The 20,001-nt window shown below is 40.1% G+C and overlaps 1 protein-coding gene and 1 non-coding gene across 4 annotated transcripts in view; both read left to right on the top strand.

The window, feature by feature from the left end:
- Positions 1-10,384, top strand: part of GPALPP1 (GPALPP motifs containing 1) — a 39,803-nt gene extending 29,419 nt beyond the window's left edge. Inside the window, exons 8-10 of one of the 3 annotated variants that reach the window (XR_004273954.1) lie at positions 1,669-1,887; positions 10,046-10,169; positions 10,275-10,384. Coding sequence is in view for 2 of the 3 variants with exons in the window: in XM_032294738.1 (XP_032150629.1) it covers positions 1,669-1,887 (219 nt within the window). In the remaining variant the exon portion in view is untranslated. Of the gene's footprint in view, positions 1-1,668; positions 1,888-3,155; positions 6,312-10,045 lie in introns of those variants that run through there. The other 2 variants (XM_032294738.1, XM_032294737.1) reach the window with 2 other exon arrangements.
- Positions 5,180-5,284, top strand: LOC116562566. Its single transcript, XR_004274018.1, has one exon. It is a non-coding gene; the product is annotated as a U6 spliceosomal RNA (small nuclear RNA).
- Positions 10,385-20,001: the final 9,617 nt, after the last annotated feature.

The raw sequence follows: 20,001 nt of genomic DNA, 5'->3' as shown, positions 1-20,001 counted from the left end.
CCTCAGCTTTTGATAAATTGAGCAGTTTTTAAAATACTTCAATGAAGACAAAATAAAAACCAGTCAAGAAGTTTGGCATTCGTTTTCAAAAGCCATTACAAACCCATCTTATTCTAAAATGAATTGCTCATGGCTAGCCATGGTGGCTCACACATGTAATCCCAGCACTTTGGGAGAGACTCAGAAGGGAGGATCTCCTGAGGCCAAGAGTTAAAGCCCACCCTGGGCAATATAGTGAGACCCCATCTCTACCAAAATAAAAAGGTAAAAAATTAACTCGTAGTCCCAGCTACTTGGGAGGCTGAGGTTGGAGGATCACTTGAGCCTAGGAGTTTGAGGTTACAGTGAGCTATGACCACACCACTGCACTTCATGGCAGGGTCTACACAGATCAAGACCCTGTCTCTAAAAAAAATTTTTTAATAAATAAAAAATGCTCTAAATATTGTAAATTGTTAGAAAATGCAAACATTTGTGTTAAATGATTAAATATGGTAAATCAGCAAATTAGTAATTTAGCAGATTAATCTCTTACATCAATCAGTTTCAGCTTTTGATTTTCAGTGAATTGACTGCCTCTAGGCATTTTTATTTTACTATAATTTAGCACTAATTTGGTCCTGTGTGTCACAGTGTGCAAATTATCCTAAATCAGACCAACAGTAGTACACTTGAAACAACTGATATTAAAGTTTATTTCTTTTATCATCATGAATTTGAGCACTTGAATTGTTTTGATTGCTTGTATAATAGTCCAGTGATTTAATGTATTCCTCTGTCTCTATTGATGTTTAACTTACTAATATAAGGAATTGGTACATTGAAACCTGCCATCTTTAGTTCTCCATTTTTGTTTGCTTTTTGCTACCTTATACACAAGATGCAGTCTAGGCCAAATCACTTGTAAGAAAGACTACATGAAGAAGTAGAGAATCATGGAAAAATAACCGTAAAATTACCCATGCCTTCATCCTCCACAAACTCTATTCCCCAGTTTGAAGGCTGCTGATCTGTACTACCTATATCTCCTTTCCATCCCCTTCCTTGCTCCTTCCATCCAAGACTGTTCTATCCTTTACCTTAGTCAGTACTCAGAGGTCTGTAATCCTTAGTTTATTAAATCAATTGTTTTTGCTCAGACCTTGTCTTCCTAAATACATCTGAAAATGTGAACACCTACCCTAGCTAAGAAGAAAAGAAAAATGAGGGAGTTAAGGGAAAAAGAGAAAGAACAGAAAACTGAAAGGAACAAAAATTAGCTATGGAGCATGCCAACATATGCTGCACAGGCCTTGAATTTTGCCACATCTTTGCTCTTGTCTTTTACCTTTGTTTTTGCTTCAGCCTGGCTGTGCCTTCCCTTCCTATCCATCAATATAGCTTTCAAAGACCAGCAAATCTATGAAGTGACAATATAATTGCTTTTTCTTTCACAACCCTGTTCTTGGTTTGTACCCTGATGTCTAATATTTAAATAACCATAATGCTTTTCATTATGTATTTTCTTTATAAATGCTGTCTTGAATTTGGGGGAAAAAAACTATTGGGGTTTATAAGTAGCCCTCCTTAATGTATACCATTACTATCTAATTATTCCGTTTCATGATCATATTTATCAGTAATCTACACAAACTATAGTTTTTATTTTTGCTCTCCTGTTCTCTCCAGGAATCAAAAAGATCAGAATCTCTTATGGACATACATCATAAAAAGTTAAAGAGTAAGGCTGCTGAAGACAAAAATAAGCCTCAAGAAAGAATACCATTTGACCGTGATAAGGATCTCAAGGTTAATCGGTTTGATGAAGCTCAAAAAAAAGCCCTAATAAAAAAATCTAGAGAACTAAACACCAGATTTTCACATGGCAAAGGCAATATGTTTTTATAAGTAAGTATATTTCAGTGAGGTATATTTTAATACTGATCAATGTGAAATTTTCAAAATTCTGTTGTCTTTAATAATTGTGCTGAAGTCAATTTCTTTTTACAATAGATTAAAAATTATATATTTTTTAATAAGTAAACTGTGGTTTTAGAAAAGTCAGCCTTGTGGGTTGAAAAATATGGCTTGCTAGAAAAAATAGCCTTTCCGTCATAATAACCTAATAGGATATTGCTATTTAAAATGCTAAAATAAAAATTCAGCTTGTAAGAAATAGCAAAGGAAGGTGTGGATTGATGCTTGGGTAAATATGCCTGCTTTATTAAAGATGAAGAAAGGAGGCTTGCTGGTAGTTTGTATGTTAAACAAAATCCCAACAAGAAAATGTTTATTGCTTTAAAAGGTCCCCTATAAGTTAAGGTTCAAAACTCTTCCAATATTCATCCATAGCCCAATCTGACAAGGGTTCAGAATAGTGATTAAGAAGTTACATAAAGCTGGGTGCAGTGGCTCACACCTGTAATCCCAACACTTTGGGAGACCAATGTGGTAGGATCACTTGAGCCCAGTAGTTTGAGATCAGCCTGCTTAAGATGGTGAGACCCCATATCTACCAAAAAAAAAAAAAAAAAAACTAGCCAGGTGCAATGGAGCACACCTATAGTCCCAGCTACTCAGCAGGCTAAGGCAGGAGGATCCCTTGAGCCCAGGAATTTGAGGCAGCAGTGAGCTGTGATTGTGCCATTGTACTCCAGCCTGGGCAACAAAGTGAGACCTCATCTCTTTCAAAGAAAAAAAAGAGGCTAGGCACAGTGGCTCACGCCTGTAATCCTAGCACTTTGGGAGGCCAAGGCAGGTGGGTCACCTGAGGTTGGAAGAGTAGCCTGACCAACATGGTGAAACTCTGTCTCTACTAAAAATAAAAATAATAAAAATAAAAATTAACTGGGCATGGTGGTACACCCCTGCAATCCCAGATACTCAGGAGGCTGAGGCAGGAGAATTGCCTGAACCCGGGAGGCAGAGGTTACAGTGAGCCAAGATCAAGCCACTGCACTCTAGCCTGGGCAGCAAGAGCGAGAGACTCCATCTCAAAAAAGAAAGAAAAGGAAAAGAAGAAAAGAAATTACATAAAAGCTGAGGTTGCTTCTTAAAATCTTTATGATTTTTAATTGTATGAAACCTATATCAATATTCAAATCAGATTTTTGAGGAAAATACAGTCAAATTTAGAAATATTTCCAACTTACTGAGTTTTCTTATTTTTACCTCAGGGGGATTTCCCTATGCAATGAAGAAAAGTTGAAGAATTTTCTTTGTCCATCTTTGTTTTTGGCTTCTTAAGATTAGAGATTACTTTAGTCTTAAAAACCACACAAATTTGCCTTGTTCCGTGTGTCCTTTTAAGGTCATGTGGAAACATAAAACTAATGTTTCTTTGGTAGAACGGAATATTCTATGTGCCTTTAGCTTCTGTGGAAGTATGGGCTTTTCTTCCAATAATTATTTTAAGAGGCTTCCATTCCCCCTGATTTTCATGTTGTCTCACAAGTACCCTCTAAGGTCTGATCAGGACTGACCGCCGAATCTCTACGACAGCCTGGATCTCCTCATCAAGTATACCTGACCTGTTCTAGAGTGAGTGTGTCAAGTCCTTCCTGTAAACACATGATTTTGAAAGTGGTTGTTTTTTCCCTTTAAACTGCAGCCAGTGAATACAAATTTACTTGAAAACAGAGGGTATGGAGTTTTGTCTGTTTTATAATCAGTTTGCTTGTTTTAGCACTCAGGGCTTTTTATTTGTTGTTTCATTTCTTGAATTGTTTTTAAGTCAGAAAGATCTCTGGGTTATCTCATGCGCTAAGGAAAAATGATTTTGGTTTTTGCAACTTTAGTAGTTAGTATTTCTAGGGGAGGCAATCAGGACAAGTATGCCATTAACTGTTAGCAGCGTGAAATCTGCAAGACTCAGTCTCTGTGATCTCAGCCAAAGCTTTCTGAGTCCTGGAACTTTGCTTTGGGATGATCTCACTTTACCCATTTATATACTGTACTTAACAGTTTGTAGCTAATTTAGGGGGATCATATCTTTTATATCAATTATGAATAGAAAAAAATTAATCCACAAATACAAAAATGGAAATGGAAAATTTATTATAACCCCCCTAATTGGGAGTATTATAAGTTTGTAATGCTTTAAGCACTGCCTCTAAAAATAATATATTTATAAGATGAGAAATTCTATTTAAACTATTAAACTATTGTTAAATAAATGCCAATTCTATAAGTTATATTTTCTTGCAGATTAATCCCAATTGTTCCACTGGTATTCTAGTTTTGATGAGACACAAATTTTTAGTGGAAAAAGATTCTGATTCCCAGTTCATGTAAGCTTTATGAAAATCGAGTAAACTGTTTATATGATGGTACAAATTATTCTTCCTCTTGTAATAGCAGTACAATATATTTTTTCCATAGCATCAATGTAAACCATAGTGAACTAAAGGAGCATTGCTGTTAAAAAGATGAGTTATTCTCCTAAGCAAATTTTAAAAGTTTCTTGTCTACTCAGAATTGAACAGAGCTACATTTTGACTAAAAATGTCATTTTTAATGAGCAATATTTTCTGAACACAAAATTTTGTACAAGAGTATTTCCATTGCATTCATTTAATTTTGTTATCGTTTTTTCCCAATGAAAGGAAAAAGTATTTTCTAGCTCTTCTTCCTTATGTAAATTCTTAACATATATTTTTGAGAAATTTGTATTTTTTAAAGTAAAAATGTTATCTTTGAAGACTTATTTTGGTTTGTTTTCCTACTTTAAAGAGAATAGGGATATTTCTGTGTTACGTAGTTACTGTTTTATGCCTCACCTTTGGAGTGACCATGACCTTGGCATAAAGAAGAGAAACCTCTGCTTTCCGCCTAATGCTTCCAGGAGTTACCACCTTACTGGCCTTGGAGCTAGTGCTCTTTTGTGCCAACCTGAGGACAGTTTTAACAAAATGTAAGGCCAGTTTCAGAGATTGTTTTGCCTCATGGAGGGACTAATCCCAATTCAAAAATACTGACAACAAAAGGACAAAGTAGTTACTGCACAGGATGGAAAGATATTCATTATTTCATCCCCTCCCCACTTTCAAAGCTGCAAAAGGCCTAACTGAATCAAATCTATCCATCTGGCAGGAGACATTTTAAAATAACTTTTTAATTTCCTACATTTCTTGGCCAAGTGTCACGGGACTGTGGCCTCTTTTGAAATTTAGAAATGAAGGAGAAAAAAAGAGTAACACTGGTGCTCGCTTCAGCAGCACATATACTAAAAAGTGGAACGATACAGAAATTAGCATGGCCCCTGTGCAAAGATGACACGCAAATTTGTGAAGCAATCCATATTTAAAAAAAAAAAAAAAAGAGTAACACTACATTCATATAATGGAGTAGATACTTTTAATGTTCTTACCATTGAAGGTGCCATTTAAGTTTGTAATACTTGAAATTACATGATTTTGTCCAGCTCTCTAAATTGTCATCTTCAATAGATTTAGATGTTTCAAATAGTAACCACATTACCGGTAAGTAAATGGTGGGGTTATTGGTTTTAGCAGGTGTGGAAGTAAAGAGAGTTGAACAAAAAAAGGGAGATGGTGGCTACACCCCTAATAAGACCGTCTTAGTAGATAAATGAAATCCTTTTTGTGTTGGGCACAACATAGTAAATTAAGTCTTGCTCTTAAAAAGGAAAAAAAAAGCCCTGATCTAAGAATTTTTAATCTGGTTTAGATGTAGCAATAACTTGACATTTAATTTATCATTTTAACATTGAATGATTCTTTGAATTAACGACTTATTTAGAAGTGAGGTTGAGATTTGCGTGGTACCAAGGCTTACCTGCTTTAGAATATATCTGTGGTTATTGTATAAATAATTTGATCCCAAAACATTATGACATTTTTTGGTTTTTATGGAGGGTAGATAATGTTAATATTAAACTACTATACTTACAGGAGGCCCTTATCACTTCTCTTTTCACTTTTTCCATGCAGTGATAGGTATTATTAGAAAAAAGTTATTTGTTGAATTACACCTAAGAGGAAGAATTAACATGGTAGAAAGTAGTTAGAGATAGCCCCCAATTAACATCGACAGCCAAGTCTTCTATTTCAGAGTATTGTTTTATTTTTCTTTGGCTTTTGATGCCATTGTGAGATTTAAGTCTGCAGTTTCAAAAGCTCATGCCACTTAGAAGAGGTGTTTTTTGCAGCTTAAAAACTTGTTTGTGACTGCAGTATGTGCACAATTAAAAAGCTGTTCACTGCCCCTTTCAACCTTTTCATTTTCAGCTTTACTAAGAGACTGTTTATAGAAACAGAATTCCTGAAGTGTAATTTTTTATGTGTAAATAAAGTTTTATCTATATCTGAGAAGTTGTAATTTTTATTTTTGTTTTGTTTTAATGTTACTAGCTTTTCTGAAGCAGGCAGCATTGGTAGAGAATATTCTGTAAAGGTTTATTCCGGCCAACCAGGTCATTGTAGGCTATTGTAAACAACAACAACAACAACTTTTAACTCCAACTCACTTGCCAGATTTTCATTATCCTAATGTAACTATACAGATATTTGTTTATTTAGAAACACAAGGCAGGCAAACTGGAAATGCTCTTAAGAGCACGATGGCACTGTGTTACAACCAAGATTCCATTGTTCCTCATATCTCAGGACATATAACAGTGGGTAGGATTTTTTCTGGATTGTTTAATTATGAGATTTTTTGGTTTGGTTTGGTCTGTCTACCTCCCAAATTGAAAGTGACCAAAAAAGATGCTTTGCAACATTAAAAGCTAAGTGTTGAATGATAGGAATCTGAACATGTAGGGTCAAAAAGAGAGCCTTTGCTTTCTCAGATCATTTCCCTATAGTAAGTATTTTTTGAGGAACTTATATGTTTGTTAATTTATTCAATAAAAATTTATTAAATGCCTCAGTATGTGGTAGGTGCTAAGAACACAATGGTGAACCAGGCAGGCATAGTCCTCCTCCCTGCAAGAAGATACTGTGCTGGTCACTTACATGGTATTCACAGATAAGTAAAGCAGATTCCTTGATTTGTGATTTTATATTCTAGGGGGAGGGCAAAAAAAGATCTGAGTAAAAAAGATCAAGTTAATTGCACATTGTTGATAGGTGTTAGAAAACAGAGTAGTGAGAGACTAGAACAAGTGGTTGAGAATGGGAATTCTCTTTAGTTAGGGTAATAAGAAGTCTCTGAAGATGTGTCATTTAAGCTGAAACTTAAAAAATAAAAAGAAGCTAACAGCGTCAAAAGTGACTGATCACATATGCAAATGCCCTGAAGCAGTAGTTCTTTGGTGTTTGAAGAACTACACCAGTGTGGCAGGTATATTGTGAGAAATATAATGGCTCAGGGTTGGGTCTTGTTACTGATACTATGAAGCCTATATAAGGGCATCTAACCCAGTCCCGGGAGGTAAAAGGAGCTTCTCAGTGGAGAATACTTTTTTTTGAGACAGAGTCTCACTCTGTTGCCCGGACTGAAGTGTAATGGTGCAATCTTGGCTCACTGCAGCCTCTGCCTTCCAGGTTCAAGTGATTCTCCTGCCTCAGCCTCCTGATAGCTGAGATTACAGGTGCCTGCCTCTATTTTCTGTACTTTTCGTGGAGACAGGGTTTCACCATGTTGGCCAGGCCGTTCTTGAACTCCTGACCTCAAGTGCTCCAACTGCCTTGGCCTCCCAAAGTGCTGGGATTACAGGCGTGAACCAGTGCACTCAGCCTCCAATGGAGAATACTACTTAACCAAGTTATAAACGTGACATTGGAGTTGGCCAGATGGTTCTTACACCAAAGGTTTACCCTGCTCGCCTTTCAGAATTCCCAAATATGTCTGAATTCACTCTTAGGCCCTTTCTCTGCAAACATGCTGTATGTGGGAACATTAATACATTGAACTGAACATTAAGCCTATACTTTATCATTAAAACCATAAATATTTAAGAATAGCTGTTTTTTTCAGAGCTTATAAATTACTTGTTTCCTCCTGGGCCAAATTATTGAGGGTTATTTACATTCTTTTTAAGAACTGAATAGCACCAGATGAATTCAACAATTATTAGTCAAGTCTTTAGAATTCTGGACATAGTAGCATGTTTTTACTTAGGGACTGAAAAATACAGTAGATGAGTCTGTCTCTTAATTTGTAATCCTTTAACCATTTCTATCAGAATCACCTAGGAGTTCACTTAAATGCAAATCTCCAGGCCCACACCTACTGAATAGGAATCTTTGGGGTTAGAATCAGAATCTTCACTTTTAACAATTATCCCAGGCCATTCTTTGTAAACTCAAGTTTAAGAACCACTGCACTTATGGGCAGACAAGGTAGCTCACACCTGTAATCTCAGCACTTTGGGAGGCCAAGGTGGGAGGATTGTTTGAAGCCAGGAGTGCGAGGCTACCTTGGCCAATATGGTGAAACCCTGTCTCTAAATAGAAATTAAATTTTTAAAAAAGAACCACTGCACTTACATGTGTTCCTATAAATAATCCCCTCTCCCTTGTTATATGTTCTGGTTTTTCACTGTATATTCCTAAATATATGATCACTTTATGTTGCATAGCAACAAACACCAGTACCAGCAATACTTGCTTTATGAAGAATGGATTGTCACTTCTCTTGAGTGAATGCCTAAAAGCATTCATCCTTCAAACATCTACCAACCAGCTGCTACAGTGCTCAAGATTCTACTGCCAGTGATAATTCAGTGTCACTGCACTTTGCCCTCTCTTCAGCACCTTTTAAAATAGATAAGTCTGTAAGAGGAATAGTCAGATTATAAGGTCCTTGTCCCTGGCTGACTTGGGGCCACATAAGATGACTGAATGCCCCAGAAATGCAGAACATTGAAAAGGGAGAGAGCACAAAACAGGAGCACTAGTGGGCTGTAGGTAACCTACAAAGGGTGGTCTCTACCTTATGATTATTTTCCTTGGGGGAATTAACCAGTTCATGTTACTTTGAAGTCTTAGATAACTGCTTTGGCAGCTAAGGTAATAATTTCAAAAGCAAGTAAGTTTACTTTTAGATACCAGTTTCTGTATTTGCTGACAAAGAAAAATAACAGTAGGTTAAAAAAAAATGTTAAAAAGAAACAAAAGACCAGGCACAGTGGCTCATATCTGTAATCCCAGCACTTCAAGAGGCCAAGGCAGGAGGATCACTTGAGAGCCAGGAGTTCAAGGCCAACCTGGGCAACATGGCAAGACCCTGTATCTAAAGAAAAAATAATAATTAAAAAATTAGCTGTGCCGGGCGCGGTGGCTCACGCCTGTAATCCCAGCACTTTGGGAGGCCGAGGCGGGTGGATCACGAGGTCAGGAGATCGAGACCATCCTGGTCAACATGGTGAAACCCCGTCTCTACTAAAAAAAATACAAAAAATCAGCTGGGCCTGGTGGCGCGTGCCTGTAATCCCAGCTACTCAGGAGGCTGAGGCAGGAGAATTGCCTGAACCCAGGAGGCGGAGGTTGCGGTGAGCCGAGATCGCGCCATTGCATTCCAGCCTGGGTAAGAAGAGCGAAACTCCGTTTCAAAAAAAAAAAAAAAAAAAATTAGCTGGGCATGGTGGCATGCATCTGTAGTCCCAGCTACTCAGGAAGCTGAGGCAGGAGGATCACTTGAGCCTAAGAATTCAAGGCTGCAGTGAGGTATGAACGTGCCACTGCACTCTAACCAGGGAGTTAGAGAGAGACCCTGTCTCTAAAAAGGAAAAATAAAAAAGCACTAAAGTCATGCAGAACTAGGTATGAAAGACAAGTAATAAAAGCTACAAATAAAAGCTGCATCATTGTTTTGAGATCTGGACAAATTTCAAGAATATTGAAAAGAAGCATTTCAAAGCTCATTTTCATACCTCTGATTACTTACCACTGTCCTGTCCTTTATAGAGCTTCTATTTGTTTTCTTTATGATGGGGTAATGTTGGCCAAAGAGGCTATATGATAAGGGATTTACTACTAGTTTTATCTTCATACAATCAGAGCTCTGAGATGAAAATCAACTTGTTCCTTTTTAATCACTGGGTACAAAAGAACAAATGAAGTTGCTTATGTATATAACATGATGATTTTTGTCTTTCTAGGTGATGGCTGAAAGCAACACATTTTGCTCAACTAAGGATAAATAATACTATAATACCTAACTCACACTGCACACTTAACAAAAGCAATTAATCATCAGCCTAAGATTGCTACTTTTTATAACAGGTACAGATACAATTTTTAATATTGACCAGCAAATAAATCTAGAAATTGTGATCATTCTTCAGTCTTCATTTTAATTGAATTTAAATTTGTGTTTTTCCCCAACAGCCTTGTATATAGGTTAATAAAATGGTCATATTTGAAAACAGATTCTTAAATTTTAAAATGTTTGCAGTCAAATGACAGTTTATCAATAAAGATTTAAAACTATCTCTTAACCTGTCAGTTTGTAAGATGTTAATCAATCCATTATACTGTGTTGCCTGTAAGAAAATGATATGAAAAGATGGCTTCAGAGTATTTCCTTCTACCAGCAAATCATAAAGAGCTCTTTTAAATCACATTTATAATCTTTCCAGTGAGCATATATGAACACACAGTGGGGCTGCATCTTTTGAGTATTTACCAGAACTGTGTATAACCTAGGCTTAGGCAGATGGAAGGTAATGATTGAACAAAAATGATGACCAGCTTTGTCAGCAAAATCAATGTCTTTCAAACTCTGATGTTCATCAGAATCCCCTGGGAGCTTATTACAACCATAGATGCCCTAACCTTATCAGATTTTTTTCGGAGACAGAGTCTCACCCTGTTACCCAGACTGGAGTGCAGTGGTGTGATCTTGGCCCACTGCAACCTCCAGCTGCCAGGCTCAAGTGAATCTCATGCCTCAGCCTCCTGAGTAGCTAGGATTACAGGCATGCACCACCACACCAGGCTATTGTTTGTATTTTTAGTAACAACGGGGGTTTCACCATGTTGGCCAGGCTGGTCTCGAACTCCTGATCTTAAGTGATCCGCCCACCTCGGCCTCCCAAAGTGCTGGGATTACAGGTGTGAGCCACCGTGCCCAACCAATCAGGTTTTGATTTCATCTGTAGGTTTGGGGGTGAGCCCAATAGATGGTTGGGCCATCTATTTGGGGCAAGCTGCCCAGGTGATTCTGTGTACTCTGAAGTATGAGAATCAAACTTGGTTTGGCCCAAACATGACATTTCTAGAGGTTCTTAAAATTTAAAATGTTTATAGTCAAACCACAGTTTAGAATCTAACATTAAGATTAATAGAATCAAGATTAAGATTTCTAGAATCAAAGATGTTGTTTTGTCAGATTGTGACCACTGAGCCTCTTGATTCAAAAGATAGAAGGCAAAACTCATTTTCCCAGGCTCCCTTGCTGCTAGAGCACAAGTATGTGGCCTGGTCTCTGCCAATCAGCTGCACCCACATGCAATCGGTATTCCAAGGGAGAATAGGGAAGAAGTTGGCATTCCCAGAAACATCTTCTGATAGGCCTGTTAGTGGATGTGGCCAGATCTTCAACAGCAGCAGAGTTGGCATGTCTGGCACCCAGTTCCAAGCATCAGTGGTGTCAACTGCTGTGACAGACTGGGGCTTCTCTAGAGGAGGATTGCAGTGTGGATGGACATTCCTGCTTATATAACTTCTGGGTCTGCTTATTACTTTGTTTGCAACTAAGCCCTGATTAACATATGGAAGTTACACCATGCCGGTTAAGCATGGTATAAACTTTTGAGACAGCAGCCTGCAGTCAATTCCGATGTAAACAGTAGCGATGTTAACTTGAAAAAGTTTCTTAATCAATTTCAACTGTCTTTGTCTCTTAAATGGGGCAATAACAACTCACAAGGTGTTACCAGGATTACATGAGTTGACATATTTAAACAATTAGCACAGCCAGGCACGGTGGCTCACACTCGTAATCCCAGCAGTTTGGAGGCCAAGGCGGGTGGATCACGAGATCAAGAGATTGAGACCATCCTGGTCAACATGGTGAAACCCCGTCTCTACTAAAAATACAAAACATTAGCTGGGCATGGTGGCACGTGCCTGTAATCCCAGCTACTCAGGAGGTTGAGGCAGGAGAATTGCCTGAACCCAGGAGGCAGAGGTTGCGGTAAGCCGAGATGGCGCCGTTGCACTCCAGCCTGGGTAACAACAGTGAAACCAAAAAAAAGAAAAAAAAAAAGCACAAAATCCAGCAATAAATGATGGTTGTTATTGTAGCCACGTGGCTAACAGACGTACTCAGACAACTTTGGTAGACAGGCTCACTTATGACCTCAGAAGATTCGTGTATTGGAACTCTTGGCAGCAAGTAATAGCAACCCAACTCAGATTGGCTTAGTAGTTGATTCACTCGTGGCCAAGCGCAGTGACTCACACATGTAATCCCAGCACTTTGGGAGGCCAAGGCAGGAGGACTGTTTGAGGCCAGGAGTTCGAGACCAGCCTGAGCAACACAGGAGACCATGTCTGTACAAAAAATTTTAAAAATTAGCTGCGCATGATGGTGTGTACCTGTAGTGTCAGCTACTTGGGAGACTGAGATGGGAGGTTGAGGCTGCAATGAGCCATGTTCGTGGCACTGCACTCCAGCCTGGGTGACAGAGTGAGATCCCTTCTCAAAAAAATAATTAAAAGATTTTTTTTAATATAATTTAAAAAAAAAAAAGGAACAACAAAAAAAGGAAGAAAAAATAAAGATTTATTCTCTCATGTAATTAAAAGTCCGGACCGTAGCCCTGGCTTCAGGTACAACTGGATCTGGGTGCCCAAAATGTGTCACAGGATTCTGTCTCTGCTCCTTGGCCTGCCTTCCTTTGTGTGGACCTCACCTCAGGTGGGCTTCCTAGACAGGGACAAACTGGATAGCAGCACATCTAAAGTGACATTCTGCCAGTTTAACAAACCAGTGAAAAGAAAGCTGCTCTTTTCCAGTAGTTCCTGCTGATGTCCAAGAACTGATGCCAATTGGTTTACCTTTGCTCACTTATTCATCCTAAATCAATCACATGGTCATGAGATAAAACACCCAATAACCCAGGCTAGTTCATATCTCCACCCATGAAGCCAAAGGGTGGGTTAAACTCTATCTAAACCACCTAGACCAAGAACTTGGCAGAAGAGCTCCCCAAAAGAAAGTAGAAATGTTATGGGAAACAACGTATACTAGAAAGGCAAAAACATCTGATGCTTGCTATGGCCCCATCTCACCTTTGATTCCCATCAGTTTTCTAATGAGAGCATAGACACTGTGTTTACCAAATTGGGGTCTCACCCACCTACCTGTCTGTTCATCACAAGTTTACCAATGTTAGCATTTGGCCATGTGAACCCTCTTTCATTAGATATCAGCTAGTCCTGTCTCATGGTTATGAATTTTCATGTGCAGAGGGGATGGGGGCACAGGCTCACATCGACATGCTTCAGAGATGACTCAGCCAGGGTAGGTGCTGCCCAGTATGATGGCACTGTTTCTAAAATGCCTGCCCGTCCCTTCCTGATTTGCTTCCATCACATCCTCTGACATCAAGAAGTACATTTAGCACAAACAAGGTAGATGAGAAATGAGCTGTCACAGCTTATTCACCACATTCTGCTGCAACTTATAAATCAGAGTACAATTCAAAATGATTTATTTAGCCTTTCCATCTTAAAAAAAAATAAGAAGAAAGGGAAATGAAAAAAATATGAAGGATAATCAGCTCCAGCCCAATCAATAGCAAGGAAGCCTACCTGACTCTGCCAATTAATTGTGTTTCTTGGCTATGAGATGTCCAGTGACAGGGGGCTTGGAAAGAGGTTAGCCAAAGTGGAAAGCAGATTCACCGTAACTTCAGGCCCAAGGGGCCTAAAGTTAGCAACTCCCAGCTGACGATTATCACTGGTTGAGGACATTGGTGGGCCACTGGATTCCTCAGCTGCTCTGCAGTTCTCTAGCCTCTGTGCACCATAATGTTTCCCTAAAGGAAACTAGAGGTATGGTTACCAAAAGAAGATAACATATTCTAGGTAGGCAAAAACAAGAAAAAAGAAACTACAATCAGTTAAAAGCCTGACGTAGAGTAGTTGGAAAAGGTTTTCTTAAAGCCTTATGGTGAGGTCGTTGTTTAATAAATGGTTGTTTATAATTAGCAATCACATATGATGCTGTAATCCTGCTGGCCTCCCATACATGGCCATTACATAACTTGTAAATATATTATTCCAAATAGAATAGGTCAGGCATGGTGGCTCCCACCTGTAACCCCAGCACTTTGGGATCCTCCACAGGCAGGAGGATCACTTGTTGTCAGGAGTTCAAGACCAGTCTGGCCATCATGACAAAACCCTGTCTCTATCAAAAATACAAAATTTAGTCAGGCATGGTGGCACGTGCCTATAGTCCCAGCTACTCGGGAGGCTGAGGCAGGAATCACTTGAACCCGGGAGGCAGAGGTTGCAGTGAGCCAAGATCGTGCCACTGCATTCCAGCCTGGGTGACAGAGCAAGACTCTGTTTTAAAAAAAAAAAAAAAAAAAAAAAAACAACAACAGAGAAAGTATTTTTTTTTCCTTACATAGGTAAATATTCCTAAATGAATTTGTTTATACTGCCTAGTAAGTAGCTGAACTTCAGTGTGAGCAATAATGACATCAATTTAGGCATTTAATAATACAAATTATTCCTATTAGAGTGTAAGCTTTGAGTTCTCAGTTATAATGCAAAAACAGGGATGTAGTTATAGCCAAAAAAAAAAAAAAAAGCTAGTAGAATATTGGATAGTGGAAGAGAAAAAACAAATACAAAAGAAAAAAAGTTGTGCTACACTTGGACAAACCTATGGTGGGTTTATCTAGAAAACTGTTTATTGGCCGGGTACAGTGGCTCGTGCCTATAATCCCAGCACCTTAGGAAGCCAACGCGGGTGGATCGTCTGAGGTCAGGAGTTCGAGACCAGCCTTGGCCAACATGGTGAAACCCTCATCTCTTCTAAAAACCCTCATCTCTATTTTTATGAGGGTTTTACCTCAAAAAAATATAAAATTAGCTGGATGTGGTGGCCTATGCCTGTAATCCCAGCTACTCAGGAGGTTGAGGCATGAGAATCACTTGAACCCAGGAGGCAGAGGTTGCAGTGAGCTGAGGTCACACCACTGCACTCAAGCCTGAGTGACAGAGGGAGATTCCCTCTCAGAAAAGCAAAAGCAAAACCTGTTTCTTATTCTAGTTTTGATTATCTCAAGAAAAAACATGGTAAGAAAAGAAGATCTAGAGAAGAACAACTAAATGGATTAATAGTTCTTGTCTGCAAATATTTATCAAGCTTCCACAATGTGTGAAACTGGTCTAGAGATACAAAAATAAAAAAGACATGGTTTTCAGCTTCACAGTCTAATGGGAGAGACAGAGACACAGAAATAGCTCTCATTATGCAATATGGTGAGCAGAGAACAGAGATATGTGCAGGACACTGATTGAGGTCACAGAAGGGAGGCACTAGGAATGCCTAGGGATGAGCTGAGAACAGACAGAACGAGAGAGGAATACAGAGGGGCCTGTGGGTGTCGTTGCTGCTGCTGTTATGTGTACATTTAGGAGTGAGAAAGGCCAGCTTGACAGGAAGAAGCAATGGAAGGGGAGAGCTGGAGTAACTAAGAGAAAACAGATCCAGCGGGAAGGCTATACGGGATGATGTATAGTGGGCTGGCTCAGAATAAACAGGGAGAGAGGCCCAACTTCCTCCAAACCCAGAGAAGAGCAGATAAAGATGGTTTTGGGTAATCATAAGGTTGGAGGTATAGGGCTAGAAAGTTAAGGGAGATCAGACCTGGTATATTCAATTGGTTGGAGTAGAAGTTTTTAACCTTTCAGGATGTTGAGAATCTGATGAAAACTATGGATGTTTTTCTCTCAAAAAAGCACATTAGGCCAGGAGCCAGGGCTCACGCCTGTAATCCCAGCACTTTAGGAGACCAAGGCAGGAGGATCACTCGAGCCTGGGAGTTCGAGACCAGTCTGGGCAATATAATGAGACCTTGTCTGTATAAAAAAAAAAAAAAAATTAAACCTAGCTGAGGGTGGTGGTGCATGCCTGTGGTTCCAGCTACTAGGGAAGCTGAGGTGAAAGGATCACTTGAGCTCAGAAGCAGAGGTTGCAGTGAGCCAAGATCACACTACTGCACTCCAGTCTGGACAACAGAGCAAGACCATGTCTCAAAAAAAGGCACATTACCCAAATTTTAACATATAATTTCAGTTTCTTAATCTGTGAATCCCAACCACAGACACCAGGTGGAGAACCTGCATTCTACCCAGGGAAGACAGGTCATTTGCTGAGAATAAGGAACTGCAGGGATAGGGGTGCTTAAAGGTTTGGAATAAAGCCTGCAGGCCAAGTGAGAGGGACTGAGACGAAGGCAAGCAGACTGCAAAGCTAAAGTTCTCGGCCTGGGTTAGAAATAGTGGTGTGACATGTCTGTCAGCACAGCTGTGCCAAGGTGAACTGCAGCAATGATCCAGGCTGGGAACTTAAGAGAGTAGAATGCCCATTAGGGAACATTGAAGTGATGAACATGAATTCCAGACCAGTGAGGGAAGAAGAGAGTCCAGGAGGGGACTGACAAACTGGGACAGAAGGCCTCATGAGCAGGAAGGGATGCTACCTCACATTATACCAGAAACTCCTTGAAAAATGCATTGATCCTCCTCCCTCGCTGAGGTAGGCACCCCCATTAGCTCTTTGGATCTGTCACTAATTTTCTTTTTCTTTCTTTTTTTTTTTTTTTTTTTTTTTTTTTTGGAGCCAGAGTTTAACTCTTGTTACCCAGGCTGGAGTGCAATGGCACGATCTCGGCTCACTGCAACCTCCTCCTCCTGGGTTCAGGCAATTCTCCTGTCTCAGCCTCCCGAGCAGCTGGGACTACAGGCATGTGCCACCATGCCCAGCTAATTTTTTTTTTTTTTGTATTTTTAGTAGAGACAGGGTTTCACCATGTTGACCAGGATGGTCTCGATCTCTTGACCTCGTGATCCACCCGCCTCGGCCTCCCAAAGTGCTGGGATTACAGGCTTGAGCCACCGCGCCCGGCCTTTTTTTTTTTTTTTTTTTTAAATAGAGACAGGGTTTCACCATGTTGGCTGGGATGATCTCGATCTCTTGACCTTGTGATTCGCCCACCTCAGCCTCCCAAAGTGCTGGGATTACAGGCGTGAGCCACCGCGCTTGCCCTTTTTTTTTTTTTTTTTTTTTTTTTTGTCACTAATTTTCAAAGCCCGTCTTCCCCTCATGGTCCCATCTGGATCTCCTGTGTACCTCTTCCTGACTACTTGCTCTTTTCCCTCCACATACAAACATGCTCAAGACAAACAAAACAGCAGAAACAATGAAGCTTCCTTCAAGGACAAGGTTAGATGGAATTAAAGCTCATCTGCTACAGAAAGTTCTGAGACAGATGCATATGTAAAGATAGCATTTCAAATCTGTGGGAGGAAAAACAGATTACTCAATAAATGATGTTGAGACTACTGGGTAGACATGTGGGGGGAAAATACTTTAGATCTCTGTAAATCAAAATAAGCTCCAGATAGATTAAACTTTTTTTTCCCTGGGACAGAGTCTCGCTCTGTCACCCAGGCTGGAGTGCAGTGGCGCCATCTTGACTCACTGCAACCTCCACCTCCTGGGTTCAAGCAATTTTCCTGCCTCAGCCTCCCAAGTAGCCGGAATTACAGGCGCACACCACCACACCTGGCTACTGTTTGTATTTTTAGTAGAGACAGAGTTTCAACATGTTGCCCAGGCTGGTCTCAAACTCCTGACCTCAAGTGATCCACCTGTACTGGCCTCCCAAAGTGCTGGGTTTACAGACATGAGCCACCACAACTGGCCAGATTAAACATTTATAAATGTAGCAAGTGAAATCATAAAAGTTCTGATTGAAAACGTAGGAGAATTAATTTTTGTATTTTATATATATATGATGCAAAATAAAACTTTTTTTTGATAATGTTGGAATTGGCAAGGACTTTCTAAGGATCGCATAACATCCAGAAGCCCTAAAATAAAACATCAAGAAATCGGTCTATATTAAAGAAAAATTCTGCATAGAAAGCATAATCAAAAGACATGAATATTTGCAACTCACATCACAGACAAAAGCCTAAGCTCTTAGCATTTGAACAGCTAACAAAAATAAGAAAAAAAAAAAAAGAACCAGCAAGCCAGTAGATAAATGGACAAAGAATCCGAACACGATTCACAGAAGAAAAAGAGTTCTTAGCCGGGCGCGGTGGCTCAAGCCTGTAATCCCAGCACTTTGGGAGGCCGAGGCGGGTGGATCACGAGGTCAAGAGCTCGAGACCATCCTGGTCAACACGGTGAAACCCCGTCTCTACTAAAAATACAAAAAATTAGCTGGGCATGGTGGCACGTGCCTGTAATCCCAGCTACTCAGGAGGCTGAGGCAGGAGAATTGCCTGAACCCAGGAGGCGGAGGTTGTGGTGAGCCAAGATCGCGCCATTGCACTCCGGCCTGGGTAACAAGAGTGAAACTCCGTCTCAAAAAAAAAAAAAAAGAAAGAAAAGAAAAAGAGTTCTTAAATATTATGAAAAGAAACTCAACCCGACTCATAAAAAGGAAATGCAAACTAAAGCTACAATGAGAAATCCCTTTTTACCTGATAGATTAGCAAAAGTAAAAAATATGTTGAAACACCCTGTGTTGGAAAAGGTGGTGGGAAATTGGCTCCCTCAGGCATTGCTGGTCAAATATAAATTGATGTGGCCTCTGAAAGCTCACCAAAAGGGACGTAAACACATTGTTACCTCCACTCTACCTCTATTCCACACTGCTATTAAAAGAATGAGTCAGTTCTATATATCCAACTCCAAGATACAGTAAGAATACTGAAGGGTAGAAAAATGTGTTATCAAAAAAAAAAAGTAAGGAGGGCCTACTTGCTGGCGCTCTCTCCACTTGGATAATCCATGGGCTTCTCAAACACACACAGCAGGACCAAAAGAGAATTCAATATTTACTTTAAATCAAAATCTGCCTATAGAAGCAAAGAGTATGTCTGAGAGAAAGCACAAGAAACCAGTGTGTAGCGGCCATGTTCCAGCCTCTTTTCCCAATATTCCCTCTTTCTTTTTTTTTTTTTTTTTTTTTTTGGGACGGAGTTTCGCTCTTGTTACCCAGGCTGGAGTGCAATGGCGCGATCTCGGCTCACTGCAACCTCCGCCTCCTGGGTTCAGGCAATTCTCCTGCCCCAGCCTCCTGAGTAGCTGGGATTACAAGCACTTGCCACCATGCCCAGCTAATTTTTTGTATTTTTAGTAGAGACGGGGTTTCACCGTGTTGACCAGGATGGTCTCGATCTCTTGACCTCGTGATCCACCCGCCTCGGCCTCCCAAAGTGCTGGGATTACAGGCTTGAGCCACCGCGCCCGGCAATATTCCCTCTTTCTAAGAATCAGAAGCACAGACAATGAAGTCACCCAATCCAGGGCCAGAGAGTCATTCTGGAACTTGGTTATCCATGTAATGCCATAGAAACAAAAGTGTAAAATTCGAGTTTGATAGCTGGGCATGGTGGCGCGTGCCTGTAATCCCAGCTACTCAGGAGGCTGAGGCAGGAGAATTGCCTGAACCCAGGAGGCGGAGGTTGCGGTGAGCCGAGATCGCGCCATTGCACTCCAGCCTGGGTAACAAGAGCGAAACTCCGTCTCAAAAAAAAAAAAAAAAAAAAAAATTCGAGTTTGATGACTTTACTCCCCTACTTAAAGCCATTCATTTCTGCCACTCTTTTCACACTCCTTCCCTCCCCCTGCCCAGTGAACAGCCTGTTCCTGCAAGGAGATGCCTACCTTCTCTGCGCTGGAGGCTTGCAAGGTCCCAAAGAGGCTGCCGTATGTGGTCTAACACCGACAGCTGCTGTCAGGTTTTCCCACCAGCACTTTCGGTGTACCTGCTTCCGCCTGCAGAGCTGTTTGGAAGGTAGCAAGCGTACGAACCCAAATAAAGACAGGAATCACCACATGTTATCCTTT

The sequence above is a fragment of the Sapajus apella genome, unplaced genomic scaffold (assembly GCF_009761245.1).
Source record: "Sapajus apella isolate SASKATOON/1434 unplaced genomic scaffold, GSC_monkey_1.0 scaffold32, whole genome shotgun sequence".
NCBI classification, from domain to species: domain Eukaryota; kingdom Metazoa; phylum Chordata; class Mammalia; order Primates; family Cebidae; genus Sapajus; species Sapajus apella.
Note: the sequence above shows the minus strand (reverse complement) of the source record. Positions and strands in the feature narration are given on the sequence as shown.